This window comes from Akebia trifoliata, unplaced genomic scaffold (assembly GCF_017979445.1).
Source record: "Akebia trifoliata isolate Shusen 1 unplaced genomic scaffold, ASM1797944v1 Contig00501, whole genome shotgun sequence".
NCBI classification, from domain to species: Eukaryota; Viridiplantae; Streptophyta; class Magnoliopsida; order Ranunculales; family Lardizabalaceae; genus Akebia; species Akebia trifoliata.
Window position 1 is genome coordinate 1 of NW_028237041.1, and position 22,446 is coordinate 22,446.

The 22,446-nt window shown below is 33.6% G+C and overlaps 2 protein-coding genes across 3 annotated transcripts; both read right to left on the minus strand.

Moving 5' to 3' along the window:
• Positions 1-22: 22 nt before the first annotated feature.
• On the minus strand, positions 23-5,574 carry LOC147381428 (dynamin-related protein 5A-like). Of its 2 annotated transcripts, XM_086430416.1 has the most exons (5): positions 5,258-5,569; positions 3,091-3,154; positions 2,889-2,993; positions 2,438-2,539; positions 23-2,329 (listed from the first exon to the last, which is right to left on the minus strand). In XM_086430416.1, exons 1-5 carry the CDS (start codon positions 5,384-5,386, stop codon positions 2,307-2,309), a joined length of 423 nt encoding a protein of 140 aa, XP_086286542.1. In that variant the 5' UTR covers positions 5,387-5,569; the 3' UTR covers positions 23-2,306. The 2 variants fall into 2 exon arrangements, with proteins under 2 accessions (XP_086286542.1, XP_086286541.1); XM_086430415.1 differs by having other exon boundaries at positions 23-2,539; positions 5,258-5,574.
• Positions 5,575-12,937: 7,363 nt separating this feature from the next.
• On the minus strand, positions 12,938-20,900 carry LOC147381429 (UDP-glucose 4-epimerase GEPI48-like). The gene is made up of 9 exons (XM_086430420.1): positions 20,591-20,900; positions 19,597-19,646; positions 18,413-18,548; positions 18,149-18,250; positions 17,629-17,856; positions 16,464-16,542; positions 15,274-15,356; positions 14,836-14,927; positions 12,938-13,306 (listed from the first exon to the last, which is right to left on the minus strand). The coding sequence occupies exons 1-9, from the start codon at positions 20,771-20,773 to the stop codon at positions 13,213-13,215; spliced, it is 1,047 nt and encodes a 348-aa protein (XP_086286546.1). The 5' UTR covers positions 20,774-20,900; the 3' UTR covers positions 12,938-13,212.
• Between the last annotated feature and the right edge of the window lie 1,546 nt (positions 20,901-22,446).

The window sequence follows — 22,446 nt, forward strand, 5'->3', positions numbered from 1 at the left end:
AATCTCAACAGCACAGCTCCCATGAAGAGAAAGTTTAGGCAAATTCCCCTTCTTGGTTCTATCACAACCAATTGGTTGATAAGTAGTACTCTTATCTAGGGTAGGGAAGGCAGGTCATCGAAGCTATCAAGGGCAACTGTAGCGCGTATAGCTGAGAACCTAGTTTAAATAGAATAATGTTAATAGGGAAGATTTTAGTATACAACTATCAACAAATAAGGAAAACAGCCCAAGAGGGTGAATCAAAAAAGGCAGCACCGAGCAAGTCTAGCTTGCATCTCTTTGTAATAAGAGTAGCATGCTTCAAAACCCATCTAAAGAAGTCAGAGAACTAGGTCAAGATCTCCACTTTTGGTTTTTTATTGTATTAATCTACATTTTTTTCTATTGAAATACACAAGATACATACACCATGTCCAATTCCACAAAAAGAACGCAAAAATGCTATTTTACATACATCATGAATGCAAAAGAAACAGAGACACAAATAAAATATAAAGGAAAGACAAGGTGTAAAATCTAAAATAAATTGAAAAGCATTTCTATTGATGGACTGTTGATTGATGTGAAGAACCACTTCTTAAATTGGAATAATGCATTTTTTATATTAAATTTGGTATAACACATACATACGTCCAATCCCATGATAAAGCCAAGGTGTATAAAATCTAAAATAAATTCAAATGCGTTTACATTGCATTATGCATAAAATTCTCAAACATTACTCATAGCTTTTCATGAATGTTTCTTAGACAATTCTTTTAGCATTTCTCGTTGCTTTCCCCAAAGTTTCCCGCATATTTCCTACTGTTACCTATACATTTCGCAGACTCAAGGAAACTAGATCGCACCTATTTTCCAAACACAATTAACATCTAGTCATCAACCATTGCGGGAAATGCATCCCCCCGCTTACTACCGTTCTAGTTGCAAATAGTCGAAGACAGTAACTTCAATCTTGCATATACAAGTGAAGCACATCTAAAAAACTATTAGCAGACAAACTTTTTATGGAGGAAACACTAAACTTGGAAGTAACCAAAGCATAACTGCCTTGCCCTTGTTCAATGTGCTCTACCTATGAATCTCCACTGAAAAGGGATCAAAGAAGTGGACAGATATGGGTAGTCATACAAATATGAGAGTTTAGTGACTTTTCAAGAGAAGGGGAAAAGTAAAAAAAAGCTACTCCAAGCAGAGTTCGTTTTGGAGACATCATGGGCGTGTTTGGATACCAGGAGCAAAACTACTGTTCCAAAGAGCAGGTGCTGGAGTACTCTGTGGAGGAGCTGGAAAAGTAATTATGTGCAGAAAGGGCGTTTGGCAATCAACTCTGTAAAGTACTGGCAGAAATACTTTTGTACTAGAAGTCTGCTTGGGAACCATACTGACTTCTAGAAAAAAGACCAGAATACCCTTATATTATACTAGTTACTGTTTTTTGCTTTTTAATATCATAATATGCCTTCAAACTATACTGTTTTTGACATTTTAACTATAAATATTAATATAATATAATATGATATTTTAATTATTAAATATTAATATAATGTGTTTAAAACGGGAGTATTTTCGTAGAAAATTAATAAAACAGGGTATTTCGGTAAAGTTAGGGGTATTTCGTAGAAAATTAATAAAGTTAGGGGTATTTCGGTAAAATGAGCCGTTAGAATATTACTCCCCGCAAGATGCGAAATTGAGAAGTAGGTTTTAACGACTTTTTCATAAAGAGCAATTTTTTGCTCTTGCGCGGAGTAATTCTTCGAAAAAATTGTTTATCTAAATTATCCAAACGACTTCTAACTCCCCGCAAGAGTCAGAAGTAGCCAAGGAGTCCTATCCAAACGCCATCCATATTTCCATGAAGGGTACAAGTGCTTTGAGGATTAAACTCTAGGTGCATCCCGTACCAAAGGGAAAAGGTAAAGAAGAAGAAAAAAATGATCACATCACGAAGAGGTAAAAAATTAATATGTGGCCCACAAATGTAATCATGAGTCCAAAGTGTGACTGGCAACATACCACGAGATTTAACCAAAGTGTGACTGGCAATATACTTTTGAGATGGAAACAAACATAGCTAAAATATAGGAAATTGGCAACATAATACATGATTCAAGCAAAAATAACAGAGATGGAAACAAACAGGGCCAAAATATAGGAAGCATAGAAGCACTATGTTTACCAGTGTAGATTTTGAATTTCTAGAAACATGCTTAAGTAATTCAGGATTGACCTACACAAATCACTGATATTGCAAAATAAACAAGTCCAATGGTTTCCTCAAAGACTAAGAGGACCATCCCCTAAGGCAAGTCTCCAATAACTCCTGCAATTCATGCAATCCATACAAATAAATACTCAAATGAACTAGTTCCACATTGAGGTGGAGATAAACGAGAACAGTAACCAAATGGAATCCACATCACAATCTCACCATTAGGAGAATAGATACTAAGATGAATTGGAACAGTAGAGATTTGTTTGGTGCGGCCTGTCTCTCTATCAGTCTCATCAGAGATCTCCTTCCTCACAGCAGCTACATAAATATCATTATGATTAGCACGTCAGATGGAAATAAAAAAATCTAAATGGCAGATCAACGATATAGATACATAAAATCCACACAAATGGAATGAACTAATACAAATAGATACACTATCAAATGAATACTTAACACTGACATGAAGATTAGCATGTGAGTTGAATATTGAATCCAGAAACTATAATACAGATATACAGTATACAAGAAGGCCACATAAATATAATTGGGATTATAACATGTAATGGAAAACTTTGAAGTGCCGATGACAATTCTAGAAATCAAAACTCATAATTAACAAAGAATAGAAATTGATTGCATCATTTTTTGGACAAGAAAAATTTACCAAAATCAGTGAACCTCTTTCTCGGGAGATGAAGGAACTCTGCATATTCTCTTCCCTCATCAATCTTATGAAGCTGTAAAACAAGTGGTCGTCGAGTAACAATTCCTGCAGAAATTTTGTTTGCATCACTCCCCAGTGTTTAAGAAAAATATGTGAGAAGGGAAAAGGGTAATAACATAGATGTAAGGTTTCCATAGATTACCAGATCCACGAGGCAAGAAGTCCTTTCCAACAATGCTTTCCAACACAGAAGACTTCCCAGAGCTCTGTATAACATTATGAAGGAAACCAAATAAAAGTTTAACAAGTTTAACAAGGACGCAAGGAATTCTAAAATTTGACAGAAATCATACTTGACATCAATAATTTTCTTTTGCTTTGGTCCTATCAAGCATCAATTAGAAGCATGGAACAAAATCCAAAGTACTACCCCTCCCAAGTCCTAGTACTACATTTAAAAAAACCATGTGAGACAATTATGGTCAATGATATTCAACTTCTAAGGAAATTTCTGAGAGATTAAAAACTTCAATTACTTTACATGATCTAGAGTATCCAAATAAAGAGAATTTATTATGCAAATACCTAGATCTGCAAATTGAACTGCCAACATCCATTCCCCTCTCAAATCACAATATTAGTCAAATTTACCAATAAACCACCAATTAAGTTTGCCAAACAAGCCTATTTACATAAAATTTGAAAAAGAAAACCAGAATTCTAATCTATCAATAACTTGACCAATCCCCGCCAAATCATAGTGAAAGAAGCAACTATGGCGCTAATCTTGTGTGCCAGCAAACAACTCTAAGCTGAATGATTACAGATAGGTAGTGTGGACTACAATAACTACTTTTCTCACCTCACCCACTTTAAGGCGAGTGAAGAGCCCTGCAAGGTGACAACCCCGAAGACCCTTCCAGGTACATTGTAAGTGCAACTGCCAACCACCTTCCTTACTCCTTCCTAGAACTCTAACTGATGAGGTTCCTTACTCCCCCCTAATCTTTGAGCATGCACCATGCCATCCTACAGGTTCCCCAACATCACTCCATAAAACTCCCATAAAAACTCACTTTTCCTAGAGAAATGTTTGTATTTCATGGAGGATAATATGATTTCTACAACACTGCAGACAATGGCCAAGCCTTCAAAAATATCACAACTTCCCAATAAATGGCTGTGATTCACTCAAATCCAACGAAAGGAAATAAGAAAAATAATAGCAATTCCATAATTACTTTGATTAAAGAAAACAATAACAGTCTTTGGCGACTAAATATGAGCAAAAAACTATAAGGAGTATCTTCTAAGTACATGACAATGTGAATTTTCCGAGAGAAAAGTTGAATACCCAATATGCAGATGTGATCCTCATTCCCAAAATTAAAAACTCTGAAATTTGATCAAACATTGGGAAAAAACAACTCTATTAATTATTGAAAACTAAATGCATTGGGGTGATGATGACAAAACAAAAATCTCCTCATAAACGTGATCAAGGCAATAGAAGATCTATGAAAGATCAAGTCGCCAAACTAATTTTACAAACCCAGGCACAATAGTAAACTGCAATCCAATCTTGACAGATCAATGGTAAAATTTTGTGCCGGCATAAGGACTTGCAGAAATTCCTGATGCACCCTTCAAGAAGGCTGATAAAACAAAAGTCAACCTAAAGCTCCACCTGAATCACTAAAACCATGAAGTACAAGAGTACAATCATCTGAGAACAAATCTAGATCCCTAAGAGATGATTCCAACTAAAACCGACACAGGTACTACACAAGGCAGGGAAATTCAATGAAATCTTGAGAAAAGAGACCAAACACAGTCAAGTTCAACAGAAGTACACGAAATGTGATATATTAATCCAAAAAAAAAAAAAAAAAAACAGCTCAAATTAAAGAAATGGGATTCAAAACAGAAAATTTCAAAGGCTTTAGATCAGTAAAACCAAAAGACGAGAGATAAGATCAAAAGAACTACGGAAACAACCGAATGAAATGACAAGATCCTTCAATAGAATCCTAAAGATCTCCATCATCTGAGTTCACAAATACGGCAGAACGAGATAGAATGATTCCAACTAAAACCGACACAGATACTACACAAGGCAGGGAAATTCAACGAAATCATGAGAAAAGCGCGCCAAATAAAATTAAATGCAACAGAATTACACGGAATTCGAATATATATTAATCCAAATCCGCAAAAAAAAAAAAAAAAAACTAAACTTTGAGCTCAAATTAACAGAAACGAGATTCAAAACAGAAAATCAAAAAAGCGACAGATCAATAAAAACCAAAATAAGAGATCAACTGATCAGATCCTTCAATAGAAACCTAAAATTGAGATTAGGATCAAACCTGTCCTCCAACAACAGCTATAGCAGGCAACGAATCCCATAAAGTCGGCAATGCGCTCTCTTCTCCGTGGTCACCTAGAGCGGTACAAGCTCTCTGCAACTTGTTCACCAGACTAATCAAATTCTCCATTGTTGATCTACTCCTTCCTTGAAAATTTCTTAGAAAATCAAATGGAATGTAAGATCTTCGAGACTCATACGTTGAAACCGAGACAAATTTCGATCGTATTCAGGTGAAATCTTGTCAATTTGGACGAAAATGAAGATCGGGAGTGATACCAAAGACAGATCCGTGAAACCAGCCTTGCTCACCCCACAAGATAACAGGTGTAAATGGATTTAAGAATTGAAAGAGAGAGAGAAATGCGAATGAACCGCGTCTTCGCCTTGTTCGCCGTTATATTTGAAAGCGGGTGATTTATACATACCCCTCCATGTTTTCGTTAATATTTGAGACACCCTATGTGTTTTCAAATTGATGACAAGAACCCTTGACCTTCGTCTTCTGTTGTTGATTAATACTAAGCGGTAGTTAGTTGGAGTTGGAGTTGTCGACGTTCATTCTAACTCCTTAAATAAACTCCAGTTTTTGGTTTCGTTTGGAATTCAGTCGATGAATTGTTTGCATTTGACTGAGATCCGATATGACTCTTTCATCACTTGGAAAATATTATCATATTCAATAAAATCCGATCAAGTCAGTTGGGATTTTTATATTTTGATAAAAATATTTTATTTTTGATCAGTTAAATATTTATTATCTAAAATAAATATGATTTTGTGATGAAATATATTCTAATATTCTAGGGCTTAAAATGGGTTGGGTTCGGGTCTGATCTAAGTATAACCATATCCGGATTTTTTATTTGGATTTGGATCTGAATCCAACTCGAATCTTATTAACTAAAATTATATCTGAACCATATTAATTATACTAGGTTCGAATTTGGATTAGACCCGATTGATTTACTTGACTCGAGTCGAACAATTTTGGACGATTCAACATTTTTTTTTGTTATATTTATTTCCTATTTACTATAATATTCATTTTTACTATTATTATTTTCTAAGAATCCATGTTATGTTAAAGTAATTGGTAAAAGATATTTTGAAAAATTAAAAAAAAAAATTTTAAAGTAATATATCATTTGGATCTAGACGAAAATAGGGTTGGATCTGTATCTGATTGGAATATAACTTGGATTAAGACACAACAACCCTTATTTTTATTTGAATCTATTCAATTTTTGGGATTAAAGATTTTTGCCTGGAGTTGTAAATCCCACCTATATAGGTAGGAATTGTAACTCCTATAAAAATGGGAGTTGAAGATCTTTATAGAGTTGCAATTCCATGAAATTGATGAACCAAAACAATCAATAAGAATTTTAAGGAGAGAGTTGTAACTTAACTCCCACTAACTGCCATTTCCAAATATACCCAATGCTCTCATCTTCAACCATTTAAAGGGAAACACCTTTTATTCTTTATGGCAGATTTACCAAAACATGCACAACATTTCGAATATTTACCAAAACGGTACATTGTAGCAATTAATTTCAAAAACGGTAAATTTACCGTTTTTGAAATTAATTTTTTTAACAAAACGGTAAAAATAGTAAAATGTATTTTTTTTATACCGAAAATGCCCTTTTTTATTTTTTGAATGAAATTACGAAAATAAAATTGATTTTGGTAAAAAAAAAAATTATAAATACATATGATTGTTGGATTACCGAAAGAGAGTGAATCTTTTTAGTTGGATTTTCATTTTTTTAAGGTAAAAATTGTAAATATATATGTAAAACAAAAAAAAGGGTATTTTCGCCAAAAAAAAATTTTTTTACTATTTTTACCGTTTTGATAAAAAATATTAATTCCGAAAATGGTAAATTTACCATTTTCGAAATTAATTGCTACAGTGTGCCGTTTTCGGAATTAATTTCGAAAACTCTACCATTTTGATAAATTATTCATTATTTTAAGAGATGCTATTGCTCCACTAATTTTTATGTAAATCACCAAAGAGTTGCACACAGTTAGTGTGGCGTTAGTAAAAGTTGGTGTGGCAATAGTAACTCCATTTATTTTTCTACCAAAATCAGCAATGTTCAAGCTCTATAACGTCTACATAAATGATATTTTGTTTTTAATTTAGTTCACCTTCAATGCTCGTATGAAGGTAATGGCATCCATGTCGTTTTTATTAATCTTTTTAATACAAGACTGATATTCTCCACAACGTGGAGGGGTATCTTAAAACTCTCTAAAAACTTAATATGATACAAGGTAAATTGTCATCCCTAGATTAACTTGGAATTGTAATAAAGTTTGGATTCAATAACCATTAAATTGAGCATAAATTGGTAAAAGTTTTGTTGAAGTCTTAAAGATAGGGAAATTTTCAAGAAATACACAAATGATGTTTTTGTGTTTCTTAGCAAATCTCTCACTGCTTTTTATTGTCATATTCACCACAATTTTATTTATTATTGAACTTATTACTTTTTATTTATTATCGAGTTTTTTTCGATAAAATACATGAAAAGAAGATTGACTAAAAACTTGAGATGATGACTTGGTTAGATGATTTTAAACCAAAAGAATCATTCTTAATCGATTTTCATCTAAAAACGAAGAAAATAAGTGAAAAAAAAACCTAATTTTTTGCATACGTCTTCAAAATATTTGTAAAAATCTTTAAAAATGACTTTTTCTTTCTTCTTAAATCCTTTTCGATATATTAGAGTCTCAAAAACTTGATTGAGATGTTAAAAATCTAAATTTTTTAGATGAAAACGATGAATTTAAACGGTTGGGACATTCAATTGTGAGAAATGTAAGAAATGGGATTTAGAGATTGATTAAAAATAAAAATTTTACCAAATGGACTATAAAAAGAGATCTTAAAACTTAGGGGCTAATTAGAAATAACTCACTTTGTCATGATCCTTTAATTAATTTTTCGAAAAAACTTTGGCAAAAGAGTAAAAATATTATCATATCCCTTAATTGATAGATTAATGGTTGATTGATTCATCATTTCTTGCATTTGTTAGAATTTTTTATAAATTTTTTGACAAAAATCGGAGGATTTTGTGACTATGACCTGAATGTTATTAAAGATTGATGTATTCACATGATTTTTAAACTCGGTATCGCGTCTCGTCTCGTTGAACTCCAATACCGAGTCGTCTCGGACAAGTTTTTCTATACGTTTGAGACGTCTCGGGAGATAACTCAAAAAATATAACATGAGACATAAAACTCGATCAAAAAAATGATTTTGTGAGTTGGTCTCTTTCATCTCTGATACCGAATTAACTCGGGCGATACATCTCGGTATCGGACGAGTTTAAAAACCATGTGTAATCGTCTCTAGAAGAATCTAACGTCCCACTACTATGAAACTGACTGAGTAGTCTTGGCAACGCCAACACCGTCCATTTTCAAATTATTTTCTGTTGTAATTTGTATTTTGTGCGTCCGGTGTTTGTGATCTTTATATCTGACACACAGATGCGACCGCAAGGAAAGAAATTCTAAGTCCGTTGATACCAGTCATTTGACCAAATTGCCCCTACTCTTACGACAAAAAAGAGAACAGTTTTTTATGACAAATATGAGTTTGAACTTTGAAGAATTCTGGCGCTCTTTTATACTAAACATTGCAATCAAAAGGTCCGTATGTTCAAATATAGAATCTTTTACTCTGTCGGCCCAAATGTCAGTAATAGACTAATAGTTACATATTCTCCTTTTTAAAGCTTAGAATTCTTTTCTTCTAGTCTTTATTTTTCAACTTTCTTTACATATATTCACTCAATCGAGCATTTACTTTTAGCTATAGCTGTCAACGGATGTTTATTGGTTCGGATATAATAATATCTGAATCCAAATTCAAAAATTTTATATGATATCCAAATTTAAAATTTAATCTGATGGATGTTCTAAAATTTGATCTGAATTTGAATCCGATTATTTTATCGAATATCGGATAATATCTTATTAGAATTCGAATAATTTTTATATTAAAAAAAAAACATAATTTTTTCTTATCTAATTGATTTTTCATTATTAAAAAAAATTATTATATATTATATTATATATATATAATAAATAAATCAAATAAAAGAATATATATTATATTATTTATATAAAAAATAAATTAAATATTGAATCAGATATTATCGGATTTAAAATGTTAATATCTAAATCCGTATCCGATAAGGATTCGAATATATAAAACTATCTGAATTTGAATTCAATATTCAAAATTTGTGGATGATATCCGATTTTTTAAATTTGAATTCGATTCAAATTTTCGACTATCCATTGACACCCTTACTTTTTAACAAGAAGATTACCCCTCTTTACAAGTATAAATTTTAGAGAACTACTAATGCCACACCAATTCCTATATAACAAAGAATTGCACATAGTTGGTGTGGTGTTAGTAAAAGTTGGTGCAACAATAGTAGCTCTCCAGTTTTACTGGGGAGATTAAAACTAGAGTGTTGCTATTGCCACACCAACTTTTGCTAACACCACACTAACTCTATGCAATTCTTTGGTGATTTATATCGGAATTGGTGTGGTATTAATAGTTCTCTAAAACTATGCTATTTATTTTTTTGTCAAAAATAAAGTGACGAATGCATTGCTTGGGATCTGTAATGAACTAATAATTTTTGAAAGGTGACAAGCTCGCCCTGGAGATCTCTTCATAAAATATTCAAAATGCATATATTATAATAGTAAAATGGATTTTCAAATCAAACATTACATCTAAATCTTTAAATTTATGTGTAGATCATTATTTATTCATCACTCATAGTCAAAATTTATTAGAAAAAAAAAAAAGAAAGTCATCTCTAACTCTTCCAAAATTATGAGTATCATTTTCCATTCTTCCTTCATTGTTAAAAATAGTCGGAAACAGAAAGGATCACAATTGCCACTTAAGGAAAAGAGGTGTGAAATAATATTTTTGAGTTCTTCAAAACTTTTCTTAAGGTGTGAGACGACAAAATTAAAAAAGTTAAAATAAAATACTACTAAGTGACTTCTTAAGTTATCGGGGACATAAAAAATCCTATATTAGAGTTCATTAAGTAATTTTTTTTTTCCTTTTCCTTATCAATATGAAAATGAAGGAATTAATAATAAATGTTCTTTACACATGATCATTCCGAAAAAGGAAAAAAATAATAATAATAATAATAATAATAATAAGTGTATCAGTTTTTCATATTAGCACAACATACATAAAACCATATAGTACGAAACGAATCGGTCCACATGTAGACTTTGTAGTTTGATGGCAAACTACAATCAATGGGAGATATAAAAAGGAAATAGATTCAAAGACGAAGATGATTATGACTTGCATAGTTATTTTCTCAATTTAATCGAGAAACCGGATCCACTTCATCCTTACCTTCTCCAAGTACTCACACAACTCCTTATATTTATGTACAAAGATACTGACACAGTTACCATTACGACTAGTATTTTATGATATTAATTTAATGGACATATATATAAGCATTGTGGTTAGCGATTTAAATGGGCCAGGCTACTTCAATTGGGCTGGGCCTTACTAGTAATCGGTCTAGGCTTAGTGGGAAATATAGGACAGGACCCAAGGCAAAGCCGTCTAGGGTTTAGGTTTTGGGTCAACCTATCAGGCAGGGCTTCGGTATTAGATTAAAGATAAGTTTTTAGCTTTAAAAAAAAAAAAAACTAAATATATTATAAATATGAAACAAATCTAAAAAAAAATCTAAAATTATTTAAAATATAAGGAAATTTGAAATCTTTACTAACCACTATTTTATAGATTTTCTTTATTTAATAGTTAAAAATAAATAAATTAAAAAGTTGATATTAAAAAGACTTATCACCTTAACTGTATTTGCCTAAAAGTTAAAGACTTGTTTTTGCAAGATTTAGACATGTACAGTGTGCTTGTCAGTCTTACCTTTTTAATTAAAAGACTTGAACGCTTAACTTTTTGACAAAAGACCTCCTGCTAATTCGAAAGAAAAAAAAAAATCATTTAAAAAAAAATGACAGTAAGGAGAGGAGAGGTCGAGTTTTATCAAACGATGCAGAATTTTCACTCCTTACAAAACCAAAAAAGAAAACGTTGAATTTTCATTGAGGTAATGTAAAAGATAATGGAAGGTGACAGTGTCGTTAAGGAGATGCTAGTTGTACTTGTTTTGGTGAAACAATCACGATTGAAGTTGAGGTCAATGTTCACCACTACTTAATAATTACTTTAATTCATTTGAACATTTACTGTCACATTGGCCTAAATGACACCTCATTTCTACAGTGTTCATGGTTTAATAAGAAAAAAAATTTTATCAAATCAAAATCTTTGAAAATGGATGAGCTCGAAACTTTCAAATTTAAAATACATCAACCAAAAATAAATATATTTTTTTTTCTTTTTTTGAGTTCTTAAAATTATTTCTCCACTTGACATATTATATGCAATCCAAGTGTCTAAATATATACAATTGTCGCACAAAAATGACTCACTCGAGAAAACACATGACCAACCATTTAAATGCAAAACCCAACTACCAGAACTTACCATCGTGACCTTATCAAGTAAGGGTGGCGTTCGGAGGCCCTAAAGAGAGCCAAACATTGTCCATTCCGAAACTTCTAACCCCATAAAAAGTTATTTACAAAAATTGGACAGTTCAAAATTCTTCTTGTAAATTAGGGTTAAAATTTTCAAAATGAGCTGATTTTTGGTGAGGGTGATCTCTTCACCATAGAGATCATCCTCACAAAACAAAAAACAAAAAAACAAAAATCAGCCCATTCCGAAGTTTATAACTCCTATTTTGAAAAATGTTTGGCTCTCTTTAGAGCCTCTGAACGCTTCCCTACAAATAAATCCCTACAAATAAATCCCAACAATTGGATTTCATGCTTACACAATTAGGATAGTGTACTCACAACTTCAATATCACCCATTATCACCCATTCCGAAGTTTATAACTCCTATTTTGAAAAATGTTTGGCTCTCTTTAGAGCCTCTGAACGCTTCCCTACAAGTAAATCCCAACAATTGGATTCCATGCTTACACAGTTAGGATAGTGTACTCACAACTTCAATATCATTCTTATATTTCAATCCTTTCTAACACAATGGCATTAAGAGTTTAATTGCATTTGAAAAATCTAAACTGTTTGTTGGTATAAACTAATTACTATATAACCAACCTCCTCACATGTTTGCAAAATGCACCCTATTTAAAGGAAAAATAGATACTGAATGGGTCCTTTCGGTGTCCTCCTATTGAACCTATTTAGACCAATCCATACTAAGTTGCCAAGTGGGTGCATTTTTTTCTTGATAACCTGTTACCAATTAGAGTCTTATTCTTAGGGAAATGCTCCAGTGACTGTGCAAGGCACAGCATTTCACACTGCAATGACGTGGATATGTGCACGGATGCTTTTTCCTCGAGATACAAGTTAAGAATCTATGATTCTGTGTGCACCTCCACATCAGCACAGTGTGAAACGCAGTGTACTGCGCAGTCACTTCAGCACAACTCCTTACCTTTTTCTTTTTGATAAGCAGCACGACTCCTTATCTTATCATAACCTGACGAACCATGTCCCCTACGAAGCAGCAACCCGCAAGCCAAACTGAGCAAATGAAAAACCAGATATCATTTTTTTTAATGCTGGCAACACAGCTAGTACTTCACTGGTTGGGTTGGGTTCTGCCTAAGCCAGCTTACCAACACATGAATGCAAAGTACACTGTTAATCAGTTAAATATAAGTGTGAGAATAGCGAGCTCAAAACATCAATAGCTTTTCTGAGCAAAGCACAAGTAAAATGTGAATGATAAGTGAAAGATGGTGGGAAAGGAAAAGAGGATGGAATGAGATTATTGTGAGATGATACTCAGAATTTTGATCAATTAGTGGAGTCTGGAGATCCATAGCCCCAAGGGTTCTTGCTTGCCCAGTTCCACTGATCCCTGCACATCTCGTCAACCCCATATTTTGCTCTGCAAGTCCATTAATTAAAATCCATAATTTAAAACTGAAAAAAAAGAAGAAGGCTAAACTGCAAAAATTAAATTCTGCACATGTAATGAACTAGTAACAATGGCCCACCAACTAATCAATCTGGATTCTGGACTATTGAATTTGTTGGCCACCCCCCAATAAGTAAGCAGATGAAGGAGGGTATTGAACCCAGGTAGGTGGCAATACAGCAAACAGACTTCAACCAACTTGCCAAGATGGCAAGTTCAAATCAATCAAAAGAAGATCGCAACTTCATCGATTCGTATAGATAGAAAATCAGAAAAATTAGAAACTTTCAATAGCCTAATGCATGAACTCTTTTCCTCAACCTGTATTTTTGGTTTTCTTTTAGCAGTCCATATTTCAACTTTTCAAGAATAAGATAATAAAAAGGTTAGAAAACAAGGATGCTAAAGAGCCCTATGGAGGTTGGTTTTGGAAAGGAGTGCTCAAGGCGTAGTTCTAGGAAGATACTTGGTGTGGTGACACTCCATTGATTATCTATTCCATCTTGATGAAGAAGTTGACAGCGCAAGAGTTCAAGGATCAGCATTGTGGAGATAACAGTTGGAATCTCGATTTTAGGAGGAACTTGAATAATTGGAAAGTGGGTTCAGCTAGCAGTCCCATCAACTTTGTATCGTCCCGTGTAATCTCGCCCTTGATGAGGATTCAATGGTATTAGAAATATAGTAAGGACAGTGTTTCCTTGTAAAATCCTTTTACCATGTTTTAGCCAAGGATTCATTGCGCCCTGAGTTTCCGGCATATTCCATTTGGAGTCCACGTGTACCTTCCAAGATTATTTTTTTCTCTTAATTTTGGTCTGCCACACTTGATAGAGTTCTTACTTTGGAACATCTTATTCTTAGGTATAGGGGTATCATTTTAGTCACAATTCTAATACATGCAAAAATAATAGTCAGTCAGTCCCCTTCTGATTCACTATAGTTGTGTGTATTCTATCGGGTCTTATTTATTTAGTCTATTTCATATTTGGGTTCTCCCCAAATCAATTTGTTCCTTATTTAAAAGTTGTAGCAATGTAGTTTTCTTGGCAGGAAACAAATCCCTGAGCACAATTGACGAGCTTTCATAAGAAAAGAAAAGGACTAGCAGGCATTGATCATCAGTGTCATGAGATTCTCTACTTTTGGTGCAAGCAATTTGAGGAATTCAAGGGTGTCTTCTTCAATGGGTTTTTAACCCCTCAAATGGGAGCTTGTTTGTAATGAATCCAATCACTTGCTGTGGTCATTGATAATGTATTTTCTGTTTTTGTTATTTCTCTTTTAATGATGTTATTGCAGGAAAGTCCTCTCGACCTCATAATATAATCTCTATATTTAACCACACAAAAAAAAGTAAGAAAAGGTTAAAATCTTCTAATCAGTTTTATTAGGGACTGGGCTATTCCACAGTCGATCATGAAAGTATCTCCAGTTCATCATTGATAGACATGCTTCTATTTATTAGCATATTCATGTGTGTTTAGGTTCAGACATACCTCCAGTTCAGTTCATGCTCTGCTTTATCTGTTGAAGCATAGACAACCTCAGCATCACCAGGTCGTCGCTCTGCCATAACCAGAGGGATTTTCTGGGACAAGCAAAATGTTTCAGGTCAGAAACCAAAATCCAGGATTAAAAAAAAAGGGAAATCCACAATAGGAACTATTTCATTGGTGAGGAGAAAAAGGCCAAAGTTAAATAAGCAACACTCAGAACTCAAAACAATTATTTGGTGAGATGAAACAAAATCAAATGGTGATGACTACTTGCACCAAAAAATCTGGCAGTCCAATTTTTCAGATATGTTTCATGATGGGTTAAATTTCCATGAAAATGGAAAGCTCATCTCTCTTTGGAAATTAGAATTGGGGGGAAATTTACTTTGTAAAGTTAAAAAGTATTTACTAGAAAGTCATTGTTAAAGAGGAGAGCACCTTTCCAGAGGCCTTCTCAAATGCAGCAACCATCTCCAAGACCGAGGTCCCTTTTCCAGTTCCTAAGTTGTACACTTCACAACCTGAGCGATACAAACAGCTTCGTCAGAACCCATTCATTTAAATCCTTCATTCAATTAAAGTCCTTGGAAGAAAAATGAAGATTTAAGTTGAATTATCTTTCCCTCTTTGGTTGGGAAGATATGGATTTTGTTGCACAGTTAACCAAAAAAAAGTATTATCTTTGTACAAAAACTTGACACGTATTTGGAAAAAAATAGCATGAACTGTAAGAACACTAAAAGCATGAACTGCAAAGCCTAAATCCTTCATTCAGTGGAAATCCCCGGAAGAAAAATAAAGATTTAAGTTGAATTATTTTTCCCTTTTTGGTTGGGAAGATATGGATTTGGTTGGACAGGTAACCAAAAAAAAATTATAATCTTTGTAAAACTTGAAACGTATTTGGAAAAAAATAGCATGAACTGTAAGATCACTGAAAGCATGAACCGTGAAGCCTATGACATGGTTCTTAAAAGTTAGTTATATCCAAAGTAAGTTGAAGGCCGATAACATGGAATTGCAATTTTGTATGATTCTGAATAGAATTGCCAATGCTGCAAATGCTGGAAAAAATTGTGTCTGCACGAACATGCACGTGGAGAGACACACATGAAATATGTCAAAAATCCATGTTTGGAATCTACAATAAACGATACTGATATTAAAAGTACGGAAATAGGTGATGATATGAAAAATAAAAAATAAAAATTATCATCATCATATATGCTTTATTCCCAATATTGGAGTTGGCAACATGAACATAACTTACTATCTTTATCTTACATTTCATAAATGAGTCGTACACGTTACAGGCAGTCTTTTAAGTCCTTTATGCTTCTCCCTTGTCTCCTCAACATTTTTTCAAAGCTCATATGATGCTCTACAACACTTTAGGGTCTTCTATATACACATTGTATAAAGTACCTATTATGTTTCCCAACCTCCTTTGCAGGTCCTAGCACTTTGGAAGGGCCTTAAAAATATTTCTTGCATTGCGTCCCACTTAGATAAGTATGGATTAACATGACTACAGTAATTATTCTGAAACAGTTAAGCTATCAGATATTCATATACATTCTTCCAGCGAAATAGATACGAACAAAAGAGACAATTTTCAAAGCACAAACCTATATTAGCATCAAATAGCTTGTGCAATGCAGCAAGGTGTCCATCTGACAAATCAACAACGTGAATGTAATCACGTACCTGAAAGGAAACATCAAGGATCGATATAACATGCCTTTTTATGGAAATAAGAGACTTGGAAAAGATACTGAAAAATTGCATTCAATTGTGCAAGGTCAATTGGTGGATGCAATGGTGAGAACAGGGGCTATTTCTTTAAAATGGTTATCAAGGAAATTCCCCAAAGAAAAAGTTAAAATAAATTTAAATGAACACAAAAATATAATTCACTCTGCAAATTGGAGAATAAACAGATCAGATCAACGGAAGGAAAATTGAAAACAATCATAGACTAGGCACTTGTAGAAGCTCTACTAAGAAATGGAAGATTCGTATTTCAGATATGAAATGAGTAATAGAAGTAACGGTCACCAACTAGGGCGGTGATGACAAAATTGAAATTTAAAATTCAATGCAACGAACTTGGTATTTTGTATGTATGATAAAACTAGAAAATGTACATTGGTCGTGAAAATGTAGTGACTTTATTTGTGATGTGGAAGCACTACTCTCTGTCCAAGCCTTGGACCGGCCAAGGCCTCAAAGTCATCCACTTTAGGTGAGACCAGCTATTTTTTATTGCACATTTCCACCTCATCATATAATGTTGCCATTATTTGCATTATATTGACCATAGAGTTAGGAAACAGTGCACATTTGGGTACATGTCTATCTGGAGGGTGACAGAAGGAAATTCTGGATTGATGACCATGAATGCACTTGTGTCAACTGACTTCTGGACTGTTTTCCACATTTATTTCGATGGAGGTTTCAGTCAAGTGAGATAGTTACTAGTTAGGTCATCTAAATAGTGAGAATTTCCGACGCTGACCAATCCAAGGCCTGGCCTATTATAATAACCTCAATGGCATAATATTCAAGCAAAAAAAAAAGATCCACTGATGTTTTCGGGTTTGGGGAACTGATTGCCTTGCTTGTGAGGAGATAATTCCATAAAGGGATGTGTGCATACAAACTGTGAACTGGGTTTTCATTTGAAAATATTGTTATACTTTTAGCTACACTGAAAGCCTGTCCATATGAAATTTAAGAAAACAAACATATATAAAATTAAATGAATGAACATGCTGAAGATGAAAATCATACCCCAGTGCCATCCTTTGTTGAATAGTCATTACCATATACAGTCAGTGCAGGTCGCCTGCCAACAGCCACTTGTTGTACAAAGGGCATAAGATTGTTTGGGATACCCCGGGGGTCTTCTCCTATATAGCCGCTGGGATGAGCTCCAACTGGATTGAAATATCTAAGCAAAATAATCTTCCATTCAGAGTCTGAACGGTAGACATCACGACATATCTCTTCAATGAATAGCTGCAAGGATAGACATAATAAGATACTCTTGGTAGGGGCAGGCAACATCATGGAATGTGGAGCACAGAATTCTTTTAAATCCTAATTTGGTAAGCATGGATTATTGAACACAATCTTCAGATGATGATGATGCTTGAGAGTATAAGATACTTGTCAGGAAAAGAAAAAAATTATCTTGAATAAGTGTTTAGTTAGAGACCAGCGCAACGAAGAAGTGGAAATAAAAAAGCATCATCACGGTCGCAAGTCCAACATCTGTCTTTTAGTGGTTCGATCATTGAGTAAAATATACCTTGGTTTGTCCATATGGATTTGTTGCACATAGGGGGAACTCTTCTGTACAGGGAACCTCCTTTGGCCATCCATAAACGGTAGCCGATGATGAGAATACAAGCTGAAAAAAAAATTGAACATTAACATATCAACGAATGATTTGAAGCAAAATGGAAGGGCAATCATAACTGGGAAGTAATCTAAGAATTATATATCACCACAGATTTATAAAATCTAAAATTTTTTGACAACATAGATGAAGTAGACAGGATGAGATTAATACCTTTTTGCACCCATGAGCGCCCATGACTTCCAAAAGATTTATTGTGCCAATAATGTTGTTATGATAATAAAGCAATGGTTTTTGGACACTTTCCCCAACAGCTTTCAATCCAGCAAAGTGAATTACAGCATCAAAACTGCAATGCAAATGGGAAGGGAAACAGGAAAGATTAGAGCATATAATATAGCAAAAAACAAGAGAGCAAACCTAAGGAATCCATCAGGTAGTCATACCCTCAGTCTTTGTAAAGAATCTCTCTTAGGTATCCAAATAATTATTCTTCCACTAATGTCATATTAAGGACTCTTAATGGTCATTAAAAGAAGTTAGGGGTCACAGAAGCACTTACTCAAAGCTTAGCAATTTTAAAAGATTTGGCGAGTCAAAAAGACTAAAAACTCATAAAGGATAGATCCATCACAGCTAATATCAAAGAAACTGATGAAAAATTAATAACAAATATGAATGAGAAGATCATGCAAAACTTTCTAACATCAAGGAAGACAAAATGCATAAAAGATGCTGCCAAGAAATTTTTTTGACATGTTCCATGGCTAACATGCTTAAGTTTTTTTATTTTTTTCTAACACAGGGAACTTGCTTTACAAGATTCTTTCTTTTCTATTATTTTGGTTTTTATTGAAAATGAGGAATGATCAGTTTTCGACAAGAAGAAAAGGGTTCAATAGTGTCAAGCAAAGACCAAGGGTCTGTTATTACCATTATTATCTTTTAGGTTTAAGTATCCCAAGTCTGTGGTACTACCACACAAAAACTTTACCACCTTTCCGAGGTGGCACCTTCTAATGATCAAAGCTTTATGGTACAAGTGGTATTATATTTCAGGAGATATTGGGGGAATTTACTTTGAAGACTTTGTCAGATGGGAGAATTCGATTCATAGCCCCCCCCCCCCCCCCCCCTCGCTCTCTCTCTCTCTCCCCAGTTTATTTTCAGTTCAAGCCTTGAGTCCATGTGAGGCTCTCTCTCATTTCCCACCCATTTTTGGTACACTATACTTTCTACTCACTATAATAAATTTCTTCTACCGATCTAAAGGCAAAATGCACCATGTTATTAGAGCAGCAAATTAAAGAAATTTATAACTGCCAAGATTCTTATTTTATAAAGGTTTTGAAAGAAGTGGCTTGGTATTAAACAAAACTGTTCAATCAAAACCATACCTCGTTGAAGCAAAAACTTTCTCCAATGCTGGTTTATCACAAAGGTCAATCTGCAATGGAAAACAGAAAATTTAGCAATCTGGACCATTAAACGAAGGTTTGGATATTCAGGAGATAGATCGAATTTCATTATCAACAAACAATTAAGCTCACACTTTTTGAATTGATACGCTACAGAAATATGTCAAAAATCAAACTCAAACATAAATTAAAGAGCTAATAAAATTTCCAAATAAGTACATCTGTTTGTATGGAAACTAAAGAGACTGATCAAAGAGCTAATCAACTCACGGATCCAGAATAAACTTTCCAAATTAATACACCGGTAGGTAGACTGCGATCTTCATACATTGATCAAACACGTAATTATTTAAAGAATAAACCTCCAACATTATCTGAATTGCATTTGAAGCTACATTAAAAGCAGAATCAATAATCACCAACAGAAACAGTGTAACAAAGTGGAATCCACCTCAAAATCAAGAAATCTATGTACTGGAAACTAAGGAGACTGATCAAAGAGCTAAGCAACTCACCAATCTTCTATCTCAAACTTTCCAAATTAATACACCTATAAGTAGACTCTGATCTTCATATATAGATCAAACACGCAATTACATAACGAATTAATCTCCCAGTTTTCAAAGTAATCGGTCACATTTGAAGCTACACAAAATACAGAACCATTAATCTCCAACAGAAATATAGTTTAAGAACAGTAATCAAGAAATCTTTCTGTATTGAAAATTAAGGAGATTCATCAAAGATCTAATCAATTCACCAATTAGCTCAAATTTTCCAAATTAGTACACATATGGGTAGTCTGCGATCATCATAAAGACATAAACAGATCAAATATGTGGTTATAAACGAATCAACCTCCAACATTTCGAAGTAATCATCCATCAATCAATCTAACCAATAATCTCTAACAGAAACAGAGTAACAAAGTATGATCTACAACAAAACAAGAAGAACACGATCTGTTGCTCACCTGATGAAAGACGAGATTCTTGCCAAGATCACCAGAAAGCTCTACAACTCTCTTAATGGCGATTTCAGAGGAGTTATCGAGATTATCGATGATAACGACCTTGAATCCTCCCGACAAAATCTGGATAACTGTGTGGCTTCCGATGTATCCTGCTCCGCCTGTAACTAATATGCTCTTCGCCATCGCAAGAACTGGAGATCTACGAAGGGTGGGTGGGCTGGTGGTGTTGGCCACTTATATAGGGCGAAGTTCACATGCGGCAACAATCTGAAATAAATATTCTTCAGTTTTGTTGAAAAATTGACACATGTCGAGTAATCCTTTGGTGTCAGATCTTATAATATTGTCAGACTGACTTTTGTGTGTCAACGCACCTATTAATGGAATTAAATATGACACCATAGTTTGTACTACTTCGTAGTGTACGTGGAGACAATTCGATTGAATTGAATTGGACTTCCAGTGTTTTCAAGCCCTAAATTTGCAGGTAAAACTCCTGGAGTCAACTCGGAGGTCCTCTACTCAACGATTCAACTCGAAAAATGTACCAAGTCGGATCAGAATCGTGAACCGAGCTATTTGTCATATACAACTCCATTGCATCGATCATGTTTTTTAATGTCACAGGGTGTTCAAATCAGAAACTTTTCTTCTTTTTTTTTCCCTATGGGCAGGAGAGAGAAAGGGGCGTTGGGAAGTTGGCCAAAAATAGTGTCCATTTATCCTTACTCTATATGCGTATATGGTAAGATTAGAGACAACATTGTAGACAAAGTTTTATCTTATATGATTAAAAAACTTCAGAACGAGCTGATTTTTGTGAGGATAATCGTTATGATGAGTAGATCATCCTCACAAAAACTCAATTCATTCCAAAACTTTTAACTCCATAAAAAATGATTACAAAGTAACGGTAAAAAATTGGGGATCCACAATTCTTCAACTTATAAATTAGGATTAGAAATTTCGAAATGGGTTGATTTTTTGTGAGGGTGATTTTCTCACTATAGAAATCATCATCACAAAAAATCAGGTCATTCTAAAACTTTTAGTCCATGATTCTTTTGACGCCCCTTCTGACATATGTTTACTGACGTGGCATGGGTTAGAATCATAGATTTTCTCGAGATACACAAATGTACATCACCATAAATACGTACAATTGTGTATTTCGAGAAAAAAATCTATGTTTTCTAGAATTCACCCGTGCATACAGCACGAGTATCCTTTCTCAAGTTAAAGGGGTAAAAGCGAAAAAAAAAAAGATTAAAGTAGGTGGTTGCAATTTTAACATCACCAATGAATATGACTCGAAATCAACATGAAATTAGTGTGTTTAGGGTATTCTTGAAAATTAATTTTTAAAATTAAATAAAGATGAAAATTAATAAAGTGGGTTAAAAGAATAAAAGAGGAAATATAGTAAAGTTATCGGGGTGAAGTGTAAAAAAAATAAAATGGGTCCTTCAAAACTATAACTTGATGGAAGGGTTAAGGATATAAAAGTGAAAAAACAAAATTGGAATAATCTAATTAAAGAATTTTGAAGTTAAAGAGGAAAAACAAGAAAATAAATTAAAAAGGGTAAAAGGGAAAATATAATAAAATTAGATGTGTGAAAATAAAGTTGAAAGAGAAAAAAAAATAATAATAAAATGGTTGAAGTGAGTCCCACACAAAGGTTTGTATCTCACAATTGTACCAACTCAGTTGTCTTTTATTTTTATTATTATTATTATTATTATTATTATTATATGGATCCCGTTCAGCAACAAACATTTTGGCAAAACATTTTTCAAAACATGGGTTAGAGGTTTTGGAATTGGCTGATTTTTGGTGAGGATGATCTCTACGGT

Bases quoted from the DNA above. Each gene is read 5' to 3' on its own strand.
- LOC147381428 (XM_086430415.1), bottom strand. From the start codon at position 5,386: ATGGAGAATTTGATTAGTCTGGTGAACAAGTTGCAGAGAGCTTGTACC. The intron at 3,155-5,257 runs GTTTGATCCTAA...AATGTTATACAG, and splicing joins TAGCTGTTGTTGGAGGACAG to AGCTCTGGGAAGTCTTCTGT. The intron at 2,540-2,888 runs GTAAATTTTTCT...ATATTTATGTAG, and splicing joins AAAGAGGTTCACTGATTTTG to CTGCTGTGAGGAAGGAGATC.
- LOC147381429 (XM_086430420.1), bottom strand. From the start codon at position 20,773: ATGGCGAAGAGCATATTAGTTACAGGCGGAGCAGGATACATCGGAAGC. The intron at 17,857-18,148 runs GTATATTTTACT...CTATCCTTGCAG, and splicing joins ATCCATATGGACAAACCAAG to CTATTCATTGAAGAGATATG. The intron at 14,928-15,273 runs GTGCTCTCCTCT...TGCTTGTCCCAG, and splicing joins TTGAGAAGGCCTCTGGAAAG to AAAATCCCTCTGGTTATGGC.